The 21,452-nt window shown below is 39.4% G+C and overlaps 1 protein-coding gene across 4 annotated transcripts in view; it reads right to left on the minus strand.

The window, feature by feature from the left end:
* Positions 1-20,265, minus strand: part of LOC308388814 (phosphofurin acidic cluster sorting protein 2) — a 44,798-nt gene extending 24,533 nt beyond the window's left edge. For all 4 annotated transcript variants that reach the window (XM_080869748.1, XM_080869746.1, XM_080869747.1 and 1 more), the window contains exons 1-2: positions 19,956-20,265; positions 2,462-2,549 (exon numbers count right to left, since the gene is read on the minus strand). In XM_080869748.1, coding sequence (XP_080725874.1) covers positions 2,462-2,549; positions 19,956-20,167 — 300 coding nt within the window. In that variant the 5' untranslated portion in view covers positions 20,168-20,265. The remainder of the gene's footprint in view (positions 1-2,461; positions 2,550-19,955) is intronic.
* Positions 20,266-21,452: the final 1,187 nt, after the last annotated feature.

Genomic DNA, 21,452 nt, shown 5'->3' on the forward strand with positions numbered 1-21,452 from the left:
ATATATTAAAAAAAAGGGGGGGTACTTTTGAGAATGGGATTTAAAAAAAAAAAAAAAAGGTCAAATAACGAAGAGTGGATTTTTTTTTAAATAAAGTGTCTTTTATTTATATATATATATATATTAGGGGTGCAACGATATTCGTATCGATATTGAACCGTTCGATACAGTGCTTTCGGTTCGGTACGCATATGTATCGAACAATACAACATTTGTAATTTATTTTATCAATTTTCCTTCTGACGATGCTGTCTGTGTTGAGCGCTCAGTGAATCTGTGTTCGACTACTCCGCCTAGGCTGCACTGTCCAGCGCAGATCCACTGAGCGCTCAACACAGACAGCATAGTCAGAAGGAAGAGCGCAGGGCAAGCTAGCGAGACAGAAGTTAAGCTCTCCTTGCAACAGGCAAATTGACCCTCATTCAGATCTGGCGTTTGGAATTATTTTGGTTTTCATGTGACGTATGACCCTGAAGGTAAGCGAGTCATGGACTAAAGTAAAACAGTATGTTGGATGTGCCATGCAATGCTCAATTACATTGGTGTGAACTAGTGTGTTAGCGCAGTTAGCTTGTTAACGTGTTGGCCGTCTAGCCCCATGCACGGAGCGATCGGCGGTAGCTCGTTAACGGAGATTTGCCGTGTTGTGGCGTTAAGGTCATTTCAACGAGATTAACCTGAATGCACTAGCGGGAACACAACGAATATGACTGCACATTTACGCCGACATCATCCTAGTGCAAAAACAAGTGGAAGCAGACAAAAAAAAGCAAGCATGATACTAACTTTAGCCGAGTCATTTAGACAGCTGTTAGCACATGATTCTCCTTATGCTGCTGAGAATATAGCCCAGAAGAAGCGGATAGTATAGCTTTTATTTTGGAAAGAGCCATTTCTCTGTAATAAACTCTCTTTTCCAAAGATGAGTGATTCCTCAATCAGATACAGGGCTTGCAATATCGCTAGCCCGACGATTTTTTCAGTCGGGCTACCAAAATCTATCTCTTCCCTGCCCGTCGGGCTATTGTAGGAAAAATATATGTCAATGCTTTTGCATTCTTTCAGAAATGTAGCTGGGTAATTATGTCATTGGCATCGGTGAGCCACTGTCAATATGTGACATATTGAAGTCGCGTTTGAATTTGCGCTTGTTTTTTTGCTTTCACTTTGCAATCGCGCGAACTGTGTATAGAGAGCGACAGCACTGATCTGTGAGTGATGATAATTTGTGCACCAATTCCTCTGACATCGTCTTATTAATCGTTAGCTTACTATGCAAACATGACAAGTGAAATCTCCCGCAGCAAGCTTAAACATGTGAGAGGTTGATCGTGCAGAGAATTGCTGAGCTTATGTGAGTCCGTGTGTAAAAGCATTTCAGTTCTGCTGAGCCAAATAAGACAGGTCAGGGTGAAGAAGTGACAGCCAAAGAAAAGCTTACCACAAAACGGAGAAGTTATGACAAATCAGACTATAAGGCAAAAAGAAAGTGCAGCTTTATGGTTTCATGGACAAAATAATTTCTGTGGCTGCAATATGACGAGCTAAATAACCAGGGCTGCACATAAGTGGTCCGCAGGTGCGCATTCGCTGTCAAAATAAAAAACACGCACAAGGGTTAGGGTTAAATTTAAAAACTGTACTTTTGAGTTAAAATATATATTAATAATTTTAATAAATGACAAATTAAAAATGCATGAACATTTTTTTGTATCGAAAAAATATCGAACCGTGACACCAAAGTATCGAACCGAACCGTGAATTTTGTGTATCGTTGCACCCCTTATATATATATATATATATATAAATAAATAAATCATACATTTAACTGGAAATAGTAAAAAAAAACATGACAGTACAACTTTGTACTTTAATCTCCATGTAAACCCAGGCTTCATCATGTTAAGTGAGGTCTCTGTTGATGCAATTTGGTCTAAAAACCAAACAAACACTTGTTCATATTCATATATTTTAGGGGTCGTTGTTTTGACAGAGAATTAATTTGTTTAAAAAAAACTGTCCAAAACACTCAGCTTTTTTAAACCTGACATTAAAATCACACACAAAGTAACCTCCATACAATATATTGAACGGAAATGTTGAATAACACCGAATAACATCGAGATTAGGCGAGGCGTGCATGCACAAGCAATCAATGAAAGATACACAATCCGTCTTAAGGTGCTAATGCTACTGCTTAGCATGGTAATGCCAGTCTGCCATTTAAGGAACCTGAGAGCACGTGACTCACCACAGCTTCCTGTTCACCTAGGGAGGTTTTTTCTTTTTAATCAACCAGCAGGATTACTAGCTTGTCTTCTCAGTGTCTAGGCTTTGCAATTACATTCAACAGCATCAAGTAAAGAGGAAGCAGTGAAGCACAGACTCCAGATGGTGACACACCGCGATCTTACAACTGAGCCTGTTATTCCAATCACACTAGGGAGATTAACCCACCCACCTGTATTTTGACAGCTATAGACAGAGAGTTCAGCTCTTTATCCAGTTCTTTGAGGACGACCAGCTTTTTCAGTGTGAGGGTGCAAAGCCTGTGGAAAAGAAAACAACAGAGGTTGAGAAAAAGACCCGAGTAAAGGCACAAGTACAAGAGCACCTTCATTACTTGATGAGGAATCTCAGTGTTCAAGGCTACTTCTATTCAGCTTTGTGTCCCCTTAGGGAAAAATCTATGGCCTTTTTGTAAACAGATGATACACAAAAGTACTGCTGCTTTACAATTCATACTGTCTGGTTAATGGGCAAATTCCTTCTAAAAGATGGCATAGCACAGATGCTTTGACAAGCCACAAAGTACCATTAGTGAAGCCTGCAAATGCTGTTTGAGCATGATAATACACATTAAAATGCTGAGCAGAGAGGCTTATGGGATTCACTGCCGTGTTTATGATTAAATAAGATGAGGAAAAATTTGTTTTTTTGGGGGTTTTTTTAAGTGGGAGCTGTTAAGCTGTGATCCAGGATGGGTGAAATACAACGAAGCAATCGAACACAGTAACACATAATGTTTAATCAGGAAAAAAACCCCCACACAAACACACACAAAGAAAATGCACACAAACACACACACAAAATTCCTTTCCTCTTTCACGGCTATACAACTATTTCACAATTCTGCTTCCTTTCACCCACACCAGCTCCCCCCCAAGGAAACTTCCCTCTGCAGTGAGATACTCCACAAAAAAGTCAACAACTCTTAGGCCAAGTTTACTAAACTTCCTCCTGACCCACTTTTCCCACCAGCCCTGTTGGATTAAATTGTGATCAGCTTGAGCCAGAGATGCAGACAAGAAAGAAAAACAAATCAATCACTCAATTTTTTTTTTCAAGAGCCACTTTGCTATACTCACTTCATCCAGGCACTTCCTGCTAGACGACTATGATTCACAAAGACTCATACTGTTCAATACAAAGAAAAATGCGGTGTTGCAGATGACAAAAATGGAGTGGTTGTTTATTATTCCATGCAGGAGGATGACGAACACTGTTTGTTTTTTTTGTTTTTGTGTCTTTACTGCTGCTAAAGGCTCAAAGATAGCTTTAACAATTAAAATAACAGTTTAAAATAAGATTTTAAGAACAAATTGTATAATAACACTATAATTTATTATACGGCTTCAAATGAGATAAAGACCAATAAATTCCAAGGGAGGTTTTTCCAAGTGTCCCAAAATATTTATACACATTCAATTATGAATTAAAAAATATATCTGAACAGGTCACGAACTCAGTGTTCCTGTGATGACTCTCTCTAGGCCCACTTAGTGATGACAGTCCACTTGGCTACATAAAGTACCTCATCTGCCTTGGAATAACAGTTGCAAATCTATTTGAGGTTGGAGTAATTAAATGGTAAATCTTCTAGGTAATGCACGGATTCAGCTTGCCTTCCTGTGAGAATGACTCATCAGTCGGCCATAGCTCTCTGTCAGGACACAAGGAGAGAGAGAGAGACCGAAAGTAGGGCTGATGGTTTAACAACATCTCTATCCCATCACAGCTATCTCTCCTCGCACACACTCATTCTCCAGACTCTGATTCACATGTAATCAAAACAGCTTCAGGCGCTGAAGGGGGTCACCTAGGGTACTGGGAATTTTTTTTATTTTTATTATTATTATTAGAAGTGTTATCACCACTCCTGCCTGCCAGTGTGTTGTGTTGTAAGTGAAACTCATGGCCATCTGTTGTGGCCTGGTGCCAGGCTGGCCCTGTGCTCCTACATAGAGCCAGTTTACTTTGCCACTCAAACTGTGATTTCAGTGACAAACCAGGTGTAGCACAAAAACACTAATCAGTGTGGTAAAATAAGTAGTACACAATGATTCAAGGACATTTTAACTAGTTTCAGAAAAGATTGTGACAGTGTGTGATTTAACAGAAGAGGGGGGGGGGCTGCTATTTGTGTGTGGTCTCCCTTCCACTTAGTAGACACTGGCACACGCTCAAGATAAAAATAGGGGCTTGCAGGAGCCCTTCACAAGTTGCATTAATCCTCCCTTTTTTTTCTTTCCCAACATTCCCACATTCCCAGAGAGACCCTGGGGTGGAATCATAGCACGCCTGTCTGTGCCAAATGGGACCAAAGCAAAACAGTGTTATCAATCCATAAGGAAAGGCAGGGTGAGTGCAGAATTTATAAAACAGTCTCCAATTCAATAGTTCTGTGAACAGGCAGTGGAAAGGAAAGATAAGTGACATATTTTCTGTTTCCCAGTTGATAAGAGTCCATGAAATTCCTTTCAATTTCAATGCTTGTGCTGGTTCAGCCAATAAACTGCCTGCTAAGCTTTTCTGATTGAGTTATCATTGTGATACACTGAGTTTATTTATGCTAGAATCCTGGTTATAAGGTCTTTACAGGCTGAGTTTGAGAGGGGATTACAGCCTACAAAATGACTGGAAGGTTGAATCGACACCTGCTCAGACAGTTATTTGATAAAAGTTGAATGTTAGGAAAGGATTTATACATTTGTCGTGTATCTACCATAGCAGTGACCTTCACTGGTAGACTAATGAGCCCTGTCACATCACACAAACTGTTCTGAAACAGCTAAAGAAACACAAGAAGAAACTCACGGTGTTGACCTGGCATTCAAACTCTATACATCACATCATTTTTACCTTCAACAGAGAAGAGTGGACTAAGAATGCTAAGTTCAAATAGTGCTATGCGTAAAGACTGTACAAATCCTAGCAGGACGCTTAAGTTCACCAATGACTTCCTTTCAAATGGCACGTCAAAAATGATGTCACAACTGCTGGAGCGTGGTGGCTTTGGTATAATTTTGGCTGCTTCAGCCCGGCTGGTATGTCATCACTCAGCTGCATGAGTAATGCTTCTCCATCTAAGTCCATTAGCGCGCCCAAGTCACTCACTGCACCATTACTAACTGTTAACCTTTTCTGCCTCTAAAGTAGAGCAAGGTCATTAGATTGCATGGCCATTTCCGCCTTTTAGATCAAGCAGACGTTCAGATATCATCAAGGAAATCAAAACTATGGAGGTGGCAAATGTTTCCATTTGTGTTAAGCAAGTAAAACTATCCAGACAAGCAAGGAACTGTTCAGACAAGCAGAGGAAAGATAAAGGATTTGCATGGAAATCTCTGTAGCTGAAATAGCAAACACAACAAACCTTGCCAACTATAAACACAACCTCATTTCTCTGGTAGTTTATTGCCAGTCATCAATTTTTTCTGGTCTAACCATGGAACTAAAACTGTATTACTGCAATGAGAAAAATCAATATAATCAACACTTCTTATGAGACAGATGGACGCTGTGAACTGGCAAAAAAAATGTACCTTATAGATCAAATGTTTCTCTTTGCTGTATTTGGTTTTAGGTTTAACCAATCTTTTCTAATTTTCCTCGGATGCAAAATAAACTGTGAAGTTGCTGTTGTAAAAGACGGTCTGTCTGTAGCTACACTTGAATCCTTTCACTTTTATCTGTGTTGGACAAACAAAACAACTTATCAGGCAGTCCACTCAAACAGTTGTGGCCAAATATTTGGTTCCAGATAAGAGCCCTGTGATTGTGGGTTGTGGAAGGGTTTACATATCATCTTATCTTTTCTCTCTGCTAATAACAAATAAAGGTACAGAAGTAAAAGACACATTTGAAGTTTTAAAAGTTCAGTTTTGTATAAGAATAATCCTTTCAACCTGTCCCAGAATAAGGAAATAACAACAGAATTTGCAGAGTCATAGTCAAGCCAATCCATCTCTACCTCTAAAGACTGAATATTTCGGTTCACCCCTTATCAAAGAGATGTATGAACATCAGAGGAAAATCAATTTTGAGAGGTGGATTAAAAGGTGGACAGCAAAGTAGCAGTCAGTCAAACACATATTCTGCACCGCTAATAATTCTTTTTGTTATCTACTCTCTGCAGCCAGGCTGGCTTTCTTTCACGAGGAGGCCTGACACAGGTTCCTCTGGAGTCAGCTCTTTGAGTTTGACACTTTAGTAAAATTATATGACTGTGTGGAGACTGCTTATGTCACATACACTCTATATTTCACTGACTTCAAAAGGTATTTAAAAAAAAAGAAACTAAAACTCAAGACTGGAACCCCATGGACCTTAGCTTCCCATCACAAGACTGGAAATGGACATGCACCTTATGATTGGTCAGTAATCCGATTCCTCATTTCGATCATTCTTAGAAATCTGCGTAGACTTAATTCATTCCAAAGTCTCCTCTCTTTTTGCAAGAATCTCAGTCAAGTTGTTCAACATTCATTAGCTTAAACTCAAACACAATCTGTTCAACTCGTCGATTTAGAGTGCAAGTCATCAAAGGATAAATGTTACTAAACTTAAGTCATCAGTCAATTAAAGATAAGCTACAGGAATGATTGAGTATGCCATCTTAGAAAGAAAAACTGAATCACTCAAAATAAAAAAAACAAAAACTGGAATTAGTGCATGTCTAATGGAAATCTTGGGGCTGAAAGTATTTATTATTTCCACTGTATGCAGTTCCACTGTTAGGCTGACAACAATCAGCTTACTACAGAAAAATACATCATCACAACATCAGTTAAGTGTATTTCTGGCGTGAACGGGCGTTCATTCTGTCTACATCAACATCTTTGAAAACTGGTTGCCCAACATGTACTGCCCCTTAGGAGTACATGCAGTTACTATCACCAAACTATTCCTGGATATCTGTATTTGCATGTCACAGGTGATAAGAACACTTCTAAATTTCAGAGCCTTTAAAGAGCCAGCAGCTAAAGTAATCAAAATTCCAAGAAAAATAGAAGCCCTATTTTGATAACGGTGCTTGCGCAGGATGACTCTAGCTGGGTTTTCAGCTTCTTCACGTTTTTCCAATGCACATTCGTATCAGTTGAAATGACAAACACCCGTAGCTCTTCAATGCTTTCTAATTTGGACAGTTTTTTTTCCAGTGACCAAAAAAAAGAAGAAGATCTAAACATATACAGGACCATCAAAAGGTTTATTGTGCAAATATGGACATGCTTCTTTACACAAATGAATGTGCAAATGTGCATGGTGCTGAAAGGGAGGCAAACAAAACCTCTGAATTTAACTATATGCTGCCTAAACAAAAACACACTTTTGTAATTCATCCTGTAATCCCTTGGTCAGCATTCTAGTTGATGTTTTGCCAGTTCCATGCCCTCGGATCACTGCACAGCAATTGTCAGTGGCACAAAGCAGAGGGAAGTGGTAGATGGAGGATGAGTGATGTAACAGAGTGCTCAATGAAAAAAACAGTCTATGGTGGATATGTGCTGGGGGGCTTCCAGATAAGGGGGGGGGGGGGGGGGGGGGAATGCTTTTAGTGGGTTTAACGTATTATTTTACGTATTCTCTGCTGAGATGTAAATGCAGTTGCATTCATTCTAATAAAGCACCGCTGAGCATAATGCAGTGCATGAAATTCTTAAGAAGGCTGCATATGGTACCAGCTTATACATGGGGGACTGACAAAAAGCAAAATTCTCTGCAGTCCATGTCCCTGAAGAGAAAAGCTACAGCACTGCGTTCCTCAACAACACTATAATTTTTTCACATCTGGTTGCATAACTTAACCCAAATAAAAGTTACGCTAGTATAAAAGCTACTTCTACTTAATATTTCATTCACTTACAGCAAAAAACAAGGAAAAGTCTATTCATCAGAGGGTTCGCTTATGGAACTCCTGAGTTTGTCTGGGCCACAAACCAATTATGTTCTCTGTCTTTTTAATATTTTATTCATCATCTTTCAATCAAACTGCAACGAAAGTGAAAAGGCACAAAACAAAGCCCTGCATTCGCTGATCTAAACTCCAACACACCCACTTAAAAGTTCTGTTTCACATTTGTTAAAGTTTAGACAAATATGACAAAGCAATAGAGGCTGCAAAGCAGTGGCAAACGTAAGTGTGATACGACATTTGAAAGTTGCTAGAGTATTTTTTAAATACAAATATAAATTATGATTGATGAGGACTAATACATGAGACCAAATATATTAGTTTAAACAAGTTCAAAAAGTAGAATGTGCCATGAGAGCTTAGCCTGCACTTAGGCTTGCATGCAAAAGCTATTTTAGCCCCCAAATATCTAGTTGTTTGTGCCAGATGGCCATATGCTGGTTGGGCTTTAATTCCCTGAATGAAATCTTCTGATGGTCACAGTGACAGAGCAGGAAAAGGCTTTGACCAGACAAAGGGAACAAGAGAAGCAATTAATCTGGTAAAACCTGATTTCTGTAGTATTTGTGTGAGGAAAAACACACATGGCCATAACAATATAAAATTGGAAGCAAACATATCTTTGATAAGACTGTCTCTTCGTAGAGTGGTGTGTATGGTGCCAAAGAGGATTTAAAGCTGCAGTCATAGACTTTGGGGGACCGTGCTGTCTGTCCATTTTTATACCAGCACATTGTTGAATGTCAAAAGGCCAGAACTGAGTCAGACATTACAGAGATGGCAGCTTATCCCTTAACAGAGGGGTGTACTACAAAGCGAGATTAATGACTTAGTGAGCTATGTCAAGATTAAAGTCAAGAGTTTTCTGTGTCACAAAAGCAGCTCTCTTTACCTGGCTAAGTTATGCAGAACATATATCTTTTTTTATCCACAACATGTTATAAGTGAATTATAGATTTTTTTCCTGCTGGATGGATGGATGGATGGCTGTTAAGCCATCCCTTTCTAAAACCACTGCGAGAAGTGCAAACTGTTTTTGTTGCACTGTCACAGGAATATGCATGTATACAAATGGTGATGCAGACAATGTATTGATCAAATTACACTTGACTCTAATCGGCTGCTAAGTATCTTTTACACCCCTGGAACTACTACTAGAACGTAGAGCACACACCATGAATACTGCCTCATTAACACTAATTTTAATTTGATCTGCCAACCAACTGAAGTGCTTCCCACATCTTTTATTAGGCGCTGCGACAGTAATATATAATATTTAAATGTATCCAGTTTAACGCTTCAGACTTCTAATGTGCAGCTGTCACTGTAGAAATAAAGAACAGCACCAAGAGTCCACTCAGCCATAATATAATTAACTTGAATTTAAATGTTTATTTTACCACCCGGTGTCATAAATCCCAAGATAAACACTTTTCTGCAGAATTAATCTCATCTTATTTATAACAGTGTTGCGTTATATTATGTTAAAGATCCTGATAGAATTTTAATCACACGTTTATCATCATCACCATCATCTGCTCAACTGAACATCCCTGATTGGAGCTTGGTGCACTCACAGGGATCGTTTTTCATGTAAGAAGACTCATATAATCTGTGAAACTCCTTTTTTGTGAGTGTGCAAAGGCCCTAAGCAGAAAGCCTGGCTAAACAGAAAAGTTGACAACTGTTATCTCCAACTGAGAATTTAGGCTTTGTCAAGCCAGCTAACACAAAGTAATTCTGGCTGTCTTGACCTTCAGAGTATACCCCTCTGAGGTTACTTCACTAAGTCAGAATCCTTACAATGCAATCAAATGCTCAAATCTTTTCAATATCAAATACTTGAGCTTGCAGAGAACAAGTCAACTCCTGTTGTGATTAAATCCACTGCCCAGTTTTTATGGTAGTAAAACATATAACAGCCATAAGTCTGAAAACTAAAACAACTCAATCTTTCTATGAACTGTTCATTAATGTATTTCGGAAAATGTTAACATAACATGAAGCCAACGTTCAACTCTGAAGCAAGGTCCGCTCAGTTGTGATGCATACTCCACTATAGGAAGTGCTGATAGCATTGCAACTGTTGATTCACAGGCACTGAGTCTATATGCACGATTTAAGGAATTTGCAAGAAATTCGCTAAAGGACACAAATCAACTTTTCTGCATTTAATTTTATAAATAAAAATAGCAAACCTAAACTTATCAGTAACATCAGCTGACTATGTTTATCAAGCTCCAAGTGAAACATCAAAGACTTGTCGAACAGGGTGCTGTCTTTGGTTTCTCTCTTCTCCGGCTGCATGCTCCGTTTATTTCAATAAATCATATTTTGACAAACTATGGCTAAGTGCACAACTTCCTTGGATTTTTGGAGGAACACGGCCACTGGGAAAACCCCAAGAGACAGGAAATACGTCTTTAAAAAAATCTTACACAGATTCAAACCACAAACAGTGTACAGGTTATAATTAATACTGTGCAAAATAGAAATATTGCCATTTAGGAAGCATTCATATTCAATACATAGTTTAAGTCACTGCTGAATTGAACATTACTTTCTAAAGCCAGTTGATGCATGACTTTCCATTGGTTTCATCAGTCAGGTATGAAAGCACCCTGGCAGATGTGATTAAAAAAAACAAAGGTAGGGGAGGGATTGGTCATAACACTCTGTAATTAGGTCTTTATGAAGTTCTTGGTCATGAGGCTATCCTGAGCAGTGGTACAATATGACTGCGGGATTAATTTTAGGTAATTTTACAAGTGAGTGGTACACTGCAGCTCAGTGCTAGATTTTATTTCAGTTTGGTGAGTTAGGCCTTCAGTTCTTTACCTCAAATACTCAGATGAAAAAAGATTTATGTCTGAGAAGTGTAAATCAGAGGTTTAAGCAGTATGTGCTTGTTGTGAGGACGTTCTGGTAAACTCCTCTGAAAATAATGGGTAGCAAGTTTATATTCCTGGCTGATATAAATATGGGTTAAAGGGAAAACCATCGTTAGAGGCAAGTCAAAAAATGCAAAGCTTGCTGTTAAGTGACAACAGGAAATGCATGCTTACATCTAACCTGGCCCTATATTTTACCACGCAGTAAACCAACTGAGAAAGCACTTTTCCCAGTTGTACTGGAAATCTACCAAATTACCAAACTGGTCCTTAACTGGGTTAACACAACCCAGTAACATGATTTGTGAGTCAGCAAGTAAGAATCCTTGAAACAAAAGCTTTCAGTTGCAGACACTCCCACTGGGATCTTTCAGGCTACTTTCTTATTCAACTCTCCAGCCTCTTTAATACTAATTAAAAATACAACTCCATGTTGCAGTCACACCTCAGTGATCTGACAGTAATTTTCAGGAGCTCAGTAAATAGTTGTCATCCTTTGTTGTGTTTCTGCAGTGGTAAACAGCTCTTTTGTCTCTGCCCTGAACACATATTGGTGAGGTCAGCAACCCGATGTTTGTAGAGGAAATGCAAGACATGACAAGACCAAACATGGCATGACTACAGGCAATATCAGATCCAAAGATACCAGATCATCATCATCACAAAATAATATAACAAGGAAGATAGTATCTTGCTAGCATGCAGATGATACTGATGATAGATTATTTTAATAAAAGTGTTTATAAGTTCCTGTCTGCTGTATTCAGTAGCTTCCATGTGACTCTTCATTCACTACTCCAATAGATACGGGTGAATGGTAACTGCCACTGACAATGTTGTGGCTAAATTTTAAAATCCTATTAAAGGTGAATAGTATTCCTGCTAGAAATATTATTTTGCAAGTGTTCTATTGGTTTGATCAAAAGCTTAGTAGCGAAGCCTTCTTCCACTCTTTCTGTCCAGCCTAGTGATCAGGAAAATTCAAGTTTTTGATTTTTTAAAGAAGAAACAAAATATTGAAAAAACTCAATGGAGGATTTAAATTAAAAAAAAGAAGGCAGGGCTAACATTAGGTCAGTTTCCTCTAAATCTGGGACTGTTATTTGTTGGCAGAGATAGTTTGATAATTTTAAAACACAATATTACTGGATATCATTTTATTCATTATATAAGTATCACTTTCTGATGCTAGAGTGGATCAGTGAATGTACACAAGGCTCCATAAGGTTTCTGTACCCCTCCAATTTGTCATGACTGCTACTATACTAACAAGGACACCAAGTGAGCATGTGCCCTCAAAGGCAAATAGAAAGTAGTATAAGGATGACAATGGATTCCTCGTGACTAAAGCAGTCCATGTGCACATTCACAAAGAAGTATAATGCAAATCTTATTGTATCGTCATACATACTAAGAAATGTTTGGAATGGCATTAAACAGCATGAATATATTAAAATGTACACAGCCTGTAGGAGACTGGATTTATAGCATGCTGAGCTTATATAAGCCTTTTTAAAAAAACAACAATGATTCATCTTTAAAAGCCATGATGAATGGGCTGCATTGTGAAAAGATGAAAGTGCAATGAAAGGGCTGGCAAGGGAAAGCCAGCCAGACCGCTGCGTTGACCCCGAGAGCTTTGACACATCCATTGCTCCACGTCAGAATAGACCCCAGCTGAGTTTTCATGATATTGTACAGTAAATCTGAAGTCCTTAGTCCTGTTTAATGCAGTCTGACAATCTACCACCTTTAATATGAATATGAATAAGCAGAATCAATTTTCAAAGCTGTAAAACCTAGCCAGCAAAGATGTACATGGCTGCTCCTATCTCCAATGTAAGGACACGGCATTGAAACTGAGTGAACTTGATGATATCTTTCAGTTACATTTAAGCATTGCTGACATTTCATCTAAAGGATCAGTGCAGCTTTCCTATACATATTTAATACTGACATATGGTGCCTCTGCTGAGCATCAGACAGGATTAGGTCTGCCCTTTAATTCTTGCATCCACCACACCGAATCTGTCTGCTCTCATTAATGATCTGGGAATTTAGAAACACCCTCAGCTTCCTAAGAAAAGAAACAAGAAGAAATCGACTTTATTCAGGTTCTACAGATGATTCGCGTCTGTATTGAGCTCTATGGTAACTGAACCAGATATGGCAGTATGATAAATCAAGTGTAGAAAATATTGCCTGACGAAGCAAGGTTTGCCTGTTGTCATTGCTAATGATGCTAGAAGGACTTCAGCTGACAAAAACACCCTTCCAAACCTGCACTGACTCGTACCATTTTCTGCAAAGTAGACAAGACTTTCAAGAAAGAAAAATGATCAGGACACTGAACTGGGAATTGTGCAAACAACTATACAACGGTCAGCATCAGCAAATAGTTCACTTTCCCCCCTAAAGTGATTAAAAACCTGACACAACCCCACCCCCCATTTTATACATCCAAATGACTAATGGACTAACTGTATCCGTGCTCCAGCTTCTTCAGAGATTCTGCACACAGATCATGTTTTTCCTTTTTATCAGTTCAGCAGTAATTTTAACACCAGTGATAGCAAGGTGAGTAAAAATAGAGAGGTGAGGCCAATTAGGCTGACGCTGTTTGCTGCCAAGTAACAAGCACAGTCATTTTTCCATTACCACAGATAAGCATGTGAACGCAGTATGAAAAATGCCCATTTTTATACCGTGAATCGTTAATTAATGCAGTTTGTGAGATGAAGATGGGAGATGTTGGATCTATGTTAACGATCCATCTTTTTAACATTAATCTTAGACTATGTAATACAAAATTCTCATGTGCAATGCTTTGCGGCACCTAGATTTAAAACAGTAACATCCAATTTTTTGTCCTTAACCAAGTAAGTGTTCATATTTAATTTAATTTCACCTCAGTGCAGATCTAACTTAATTCTTTGTTAAAATAAAGCTGCTTGAATTTAATGCACAGAAAAAGAGAAGGTGGCACAACTGCAGTGTGGGTCAACTGATCAAAGGCGCATGGACAGAAACTGGAATCCAGACAGTTCAGACTCCTTAATCTGTGATTAGACGAGCAAGCAAGCAGGGCATCCAACTCCATGTTATCGGAGATTTCTCACTCCAGGGACTGTTATGTCCTCATCCAGACAGAAAAGGCAAAGATGCTGATTCTTTTCTGGGGCTGTTAGCCAAAACAAGGAAAAAAAATCTTCTATTTATGAGACTCAGTAAGATGAAAGAAATGTTCTTTGAGTATGGCTGACAGTTAAGGTAAAGTGATTTGACGAAGGATAAATATAACTGCACTGCCAGTCTGTGTTTGTTTACAAGAGAAGACTCTGCTAGAAATGTAGTACAGGATTTCAGACTGCCATGATGACAAATCTTCATGTTTTAAAACGGTCTGTCATGTTTTCTCATTCATCAACATCATAAATGTTTTGTGTCTGAAATAATGGTGTCTGTGTTGCTGCTGGCATATACAGCTCAGGAAATGCCTCACTGGGAGAGGTGGGAAATAAACAGTGCAAGAACAAGAGAGAAAATATGAGTTGAGAGACGCTGTCCCCAGTGTGCTTATTTTGACAGGATCCTCCCTGTATCAGAGGACACTTTCCTCGCCTCGCTTGCTGGCTCAGGAAGCTGGATCTCTTCACTAGCAGAGACCCCAGTATCCGCCCACAGAAGAATCTGGCCTCGCTCCCATACTGAGGTCCACGCAGGGGGAAACAAACCTTTCTTCCCTTTGTGAGACATTCAACATGAGCATTCAGTGCATGCCTGATCACCATAAAGCTCAGGGCCAATTCAGCAAAACTTTTCAATAGAGTGGACAATCCACAGCTCAAATCCTGGCTCCGTTCCAGAGAGCAGGTTGTTAGTCAACAACGGAAGGGAGAAGGGTACTGAAACCAGACTGAAGGAGGCTGATTTCAGTTGCACCAGCAGCTCTCTAGTTGCCAGGAATGTGGAATGTTTCCCAAGGAAATTCCTCCTCCTCCAGGAAAGCAGGGAAGGAAACCAAGAGAATTTTGACACATATCAAGCAGTGGGAGTAAGCACGAAAAAGAGGGGCGTGAAGGTGCTGATTGGTCTTCTGTCAGCAAAGTGTGTGAACAGCATGGACAGCATGGAGCCAAGTTGAAATCTTATTTGAAGACATGATAAAACAAAAGGGAACTAGTTTAACTATTAATGTGACTAAAATATGAAACATGTCTTAAAAGAAAGCCACATTATGGATTCTTATTTCTCTAACAAGAAAAATAAAAACGTCACGATCCAGTTACATTTGCAATATTGTCACTTTCAGTATCTGCTTTAAAAATGGAGCTGTCATCCCTCTAAATGCACCTTTGTTCTGAGTTGTTTATATTTTGCATGGGCATCTTGCCAAGTATCATGCCATGAAGTCAAATGTTGCTTCTGTAACAGAGCATTAACAACATGCTCTTTGGGGATGATTCCTCAGCCTAAAAGCTTGCTTCATTTACATCATTCAAAATACCATATCAAATATGAACATTTAGCATCAGGTGTCAAACAACGATTGTAAACATGGTGCAAACAGATGTGGCGACTGTGTCACAATCCTGAAGGGCACTGGAGGCGGCTGATGTATATGATTCCAAAAGGAAGCAGAGGATTAAGCAGACAGTGTGTGTGCAGCATGAGATTACTAGCTCCTCTTTTCCTGTTATGAAATCAGATTACAGCAGCTCCCCTGCTAAGAGAAACAATACCCATGCCTTGAGATGAAACACTTATTGAGGAGGTGAAAGGGTGAATTTAGATCATATTATCTGACAGTCAGGCGTTCTTTACTTGTACCCAGATTTAATGGTCTCAGCAAAGGGTTAATCACTGAATTTATAGAAAACTCGAAAATAAATCTAAGAGATTAAGGCCATGGATGATACTAGAAACTGCACGCTAACAGTTATGCATGAGGGATATTTTTACATATCCCTTATGCATCACAGCATAAAGGCATAAGGGATAAGTAAAAAATGTCTTGCTGATGGCTTCATCTCTGCTGACCCAGAACAAATATGACACAATAACGTTGCTCTACTTGAGCCCGGGTTTGTTTTCGTTTATCATCTATATCTGCCATACACAACACAAATCTGTTTGATACACTACAGATTGAGGCAGAAGATACAAACATCTGACCAGAGTCTGCAAAGTACACTCAATTACTATCAAGATAAGGCTCTGCCGCTCATGAGAGAGTAAAGCCATCTTGGGACTCACATGAATCACACAGACAGAAAGAAGGACGCACTACTCGGCAGAGATAAACATCAGACGGGAAGAGGAAGACGTTTTTTCGTAGCTTGCGAGCTAACTGAGATGTATTCACTTCTCTGAGTCCAGAGAAATGTAATAGAGGGATCTTTATACACAGAGGATTTAAAAAAGAAAATCAAGGGCACGCCAACATTTTCAGATCTACAAAACATTTTCCATTTAGCAACCCAAAGAGGATGATGTTTACTCTGAAAGCAGACAAATTGTCAGCTTGAAAGTAAGTTAGTTATAGCTTCATAATGCACCTAAAGCTTTGGACACAATGGAGGTTGGAGAGCTTTTATGGACACATTAGCACGCTGCTTGTTCGTGTGTAGAGATGATGTTGCAACAGATTTGAGCTAGGTGCCACTTTTCAAATAATGTCTGGGCTTGGTTTAGTCTCAGGTAGTATATTTTCAGCTCTTTTAGGGTTTTATCAGTGCAGATGTTTATGAAAAAGTCCTCTATTTTGAACTTGGCAAGAAGCCAATGCTCTCATCCTGCTGAAAATTCTTTATCAAAATAAGATAAACACAGGACCATATTTTGACCGTCGCATTAGTGCCATTCCTGCAAATACCACATCATTACCTCAACAAATTCTGTAGACAGCTCAGCTGGATTTTTGAACAGGCCACTAAACTTCTTTAGTTCTGCTGTGTAACCGCAGCTACACCTGTCTCTTTATTATTCTCGTATGCTTAAATAAAGGGGAAAGGATTGGTAAAAATAAAACCACTCTACCAAAACTGTTAGGGTCAAAACAGCTAAGAAAGCACATCATCCACCATGCAGAGCACTGACTAAATTATTTTTTAAATCTACTCTAGTACAAAAATACCCCAGTTTTTTAAAAGCTTAGTTTTTACATGCATAACTTTATATTCAGCACAATTTCCCAAAATATCAATGAGACACTTAAATGTGTCCAGTAAGCAGGTTACATGAAGATGAATAATGTGGGTATTATGTCCCTCAGCTGTCTTTGGTAAATCTGCAACATCAGCAAAGCAGTTGTCTATTCTTTTAAGAGGGGAAAACAGGTGAGACTTCTGCACTTCCCCCCTCCACTGCAATAATAATAAAAACAAGAAAAACAAGGGGAAAAATTATCAGCTTATAAGAAATAACCTGCAATATGAACAGCACGCTGTATTTCACTGGAGGGTGGCAGACTGGCAGGCATGGCAATGCTGGAATCAAAACAATGCTTCTCTAACTATTCCAACAAGCCTGTTAAGGATGGAGCTGTCACAACACTACGTCCAACAGGTAGGAGCCAGAATACTGTATGGTGCACTGCAATAAAACTCTATTTGCATTTGGATATACCCAGAATTTAACAAGCGCAAGATTCTAAAATATGAATTTTGTTTCATCCAGCTCCACAGTTAGAAACCATAAATCTGTGCTAATATAATAGCATATAAAAGCTAACAACATGTTTTCCATTCTGACAAAAACATCCTTTCCTGAGCATGGCTTTCAATGGAGCTGAAGGGCTTAGGATTATTTACCATGTTGTAATTATTACAAAACAACAGCTGTGCGTGATGTTTTGGAGTACCACAATAAAAAACACTCAGCTGGTAACAGCCCCGTGGCCTCATCTGAAACCGTGCCACTTAGCTGGACACCCACATTTGCTAAAGGCCAGTTGAAGAGCAAACAGCTGCACACAACATGGCCCAGCCCCTGAAAGAATGCCAAGGCAGAATCCCCAAAACAAGCCTTGGGTTGGGCTTCATACAGGACTTTTCACACTAGCTTACACTAGCAGAATAGCCTGTGAGCACTATACCTCAAAGCCACCGCATATAACAATAATTACAATAAGGCTTTTCAGGCTGAATAAATAATTGTGTCATGAATTAATATGCCTAATAAGTTCTTCTCCATACATATCAGATCTAACAAAGTATCCCATTCATCAACAAGAAAGCTGTGGGTCGAGTAACAGTGTACCTTCACTGTAAAACTCATTAATAATTCATTGTGCTCCTCACCCATATTCATCTCGGATACAGTGCCTTGTACATCATCCACTTCAGAGAACAGTGTAATGACAGACGTAGGAAATCAATGTACATAGTATGGCATGTTGTATGAATGCACAACATGCTGTTTTCTGCAATCCAGTCTTAAAACTTAACAGATACAACTATCCAAAATAATCTCATGCATTAGTCACTGTGCAGCATTTGCTGTGGCCTGTCCAGGAACTAAATAAATAGTGAAATCACATTTTCAGAAACAGGACTACAATGAAAAAGGGCAGGGAGCTGTATAATCTAAAAGCAGTGCTGTCACTTCAAAGACGATTCATTCTCATTCAAGCTGGCTTTAAATCGTTTGAACCATCACAGCCAAACAGAACAATATTCAACATTCACACAGGGATCTGAAAGATCAGGAATTTTCCCACATGCAATGATTCCGTTCGTACATACATGCTCATGCAGGCACTATAGAGACACAGGCACATATACACACATACGGCACATTGACTGTAGAGGAAACCCTCCCCTCCAAGCCCACTTCTATCCCAATGAGTGGAACAGATCTAGGTCAAAGCTGATTAATGTGCCCACAGCTCCCGAGAGGTTTCTGGTCAGGTGGCACCAATGCCTGCTCACTGCTGAAGAATACTAACGCAAAGTGTCGCAGATAACTGATAACGCAACAGGAAAACAATAACATTAAACAATCAAAAGTATTTAATTTCTTGTCATATCCGCTGTTTCGTCATTACTGTGAGTCGCTTTGTTTGTGATTGTTTATTGCTGTCTATAACGGGGTAGTCGACTCCGATCTATAGAGACGTAATCACAACACAACCCACAGCATAAGAACTTAAAAATTCTGGGAATTTCAAATCGCCAGGCAGCTGCAAAACTGCTCGTTTGGTCAGGCAGCTCATGACACATAGGGCTGCAAAAGGATAAAAAGGATGTCTGTTGCTTATGAGACGAACGGCATCCATGCCACTGTATTTATAGATAGTTATGCCGCTATTGGGTGGCAAGCATTCCTTATACCTAATCAACTACAGGCCTATCCGGACATTTATTATGTGCAAAGCTTCATCACCATAAAAAGAACATAAAGGAAACCTAGTAGAATCCGTCTAACAGATGAACTGGTTAGCTGAACTTTTGTTAGCCAGTTATAACGGTCGAAATACATTAAAAACACCGAGTGTTAATAAATTATTACAGGCTTGTTAATTCGTCTAAGCTATTAAGATACAAATGGAAATTTTAACATTGGTACTTTTGGCGCACTGCACCTTAACGTGGCAAAACAAATGTGCATTTAGCACAAAACATTATAGTAACTTCAAAACATTTGCTAGGTAGCTTTAGCATTAGCCACCTTGCTAGTTAGCTTGACAGTTAGCTCCCCAACAGTGTTTTGGAAATGTGAGGCAACTCGTCCGTCCTGCCTAACGTTCCACTCAGCGAGGGCGTTGTTAAAGCAAACGTTAGCCAAAGATTTATTCAACGTTATGGAGGCTTGCAAACATTGTGATTTGTGGTATTTTCACGCTAACATGCCAATGTTAACGTTACCTCGGGACGCAGCTTGGAGATGATCGGTCTATCTCCCAAGTCGCAAAAAGGTTCATGGGCACAGGCATGCTGCCGGAGCCCGAGCCTAGGACCACAGCCCCGGCCAACGCTCCGGTCGGGAGGCTCGTCGGCGCTGGTCCACCACCGCCACCGCTGCTCGGGTTCAGGAAAGCGGCACGGACGCCCCCTCTCTCTACAGCCGCCGCCATCATCACCACCACTGCTTGGGGAGCAGCCCTAGCTAAGTGTCGGACGAACGCGGGAGCCGCTGAACTCCGTTGCTACCTGCTCCTGCTCCTCCACACTGACTCCCAGCTGCTCCCCACTGACTGGAGATGCTGATAGTCGGGGCGGGGCCTGTTACCACTGATAGAGCACGTCGCTGCGTCCAGGGTGAGATATGCTTACTATTAAACTGAAATTTAGCATACACACGATAGATACATTAAAAAAAATACACGTCATAAAAATACTAATCTATCTCTGGCCTTGTTTTAGGTGAAATTTAATTAGTATTTCCATTTAGCTGGGTAAAAGTGCTGGCCTACATTAAAAGTTCAGCCTGGACTTTTTAGTCTTTTTATCCTTTCATTTAATCCAGTTCGTTACTGTCCTTTATTTATCTATTCTTTTACATTTTCAAAAAAAGTGCAAATAATGAGTTAAAATAAAGATCAAAATAAACATTCAGCTAGGTAATAGCCTTTTACCTCATTTAATATCTACGGAATCTAAGCAGGTGACAGCCTAAATACCACCAAAACTGATTAGGTTTGTTTTTTATTTTTATTTTCATGTGAATGTGTTTAAATTGTTTACTAATATCAAAGCCCTGCGCGTCAATGACACAAACCAAATCTTTTCAGTTATCTTCAGTACTCAAATTTTAATTCAAAATCTGCCCACTTTCAGGTGCATATTTTTTCCTCCTCAAATAACTGTTGAAATGTTATTCAAGATTTATCATCAGTCTTTACCGTGAGTCAGTTATTGCATAATAACACCTGGTACATGATACCTGATTCAGTTATTGTTCTCATAAGGCAGTTGTTGGGAAACGCATTGAGTGTAACTGTGACTAAAGACTCTAGAAACCTGACTTGACATAACATGCTCAGGAGGGTTGGGTAACGAGTGTGACAGCCTGTTTAAAGCACCGGGAAAACACACACACACACACACACACACACACACACACACACACACACACACACACACACACACACACACACACACACCATTTGTCAAACCTTTCTCTATTTTGAAATATTCTGTGGTCTTTTGTAATATTAACACGTCATTCTGGATTTCCTGATCGATCATTGCTGGCGTATTCACCTTGGCTTTAATTACTTTTCATAGAGTTTTTTTCCAGTCTTTCACTACAACAATGAGTCACTGTCAGAGCTCGCACAGATAAACAAATGTGAATTTTTTTAATGAAAGAACTTCTTCTTTATTGCCTGCAAACCTAACCTTATCACACCTGACAGTAGA

Source organism: Rhamphochromis sp. 'chilingali', assembly GCF_963969265.1.
Source record: "Rhamphochromis sp. 'chilingali' genome assembly, chromosome: 20".
NCBI lineage: Eukaryota > Metazoa > Chordata > Actinopteri > Cichliformes > Cichlidae > Rhamphochromis > Rhamphochromis sp. 'chilingali'.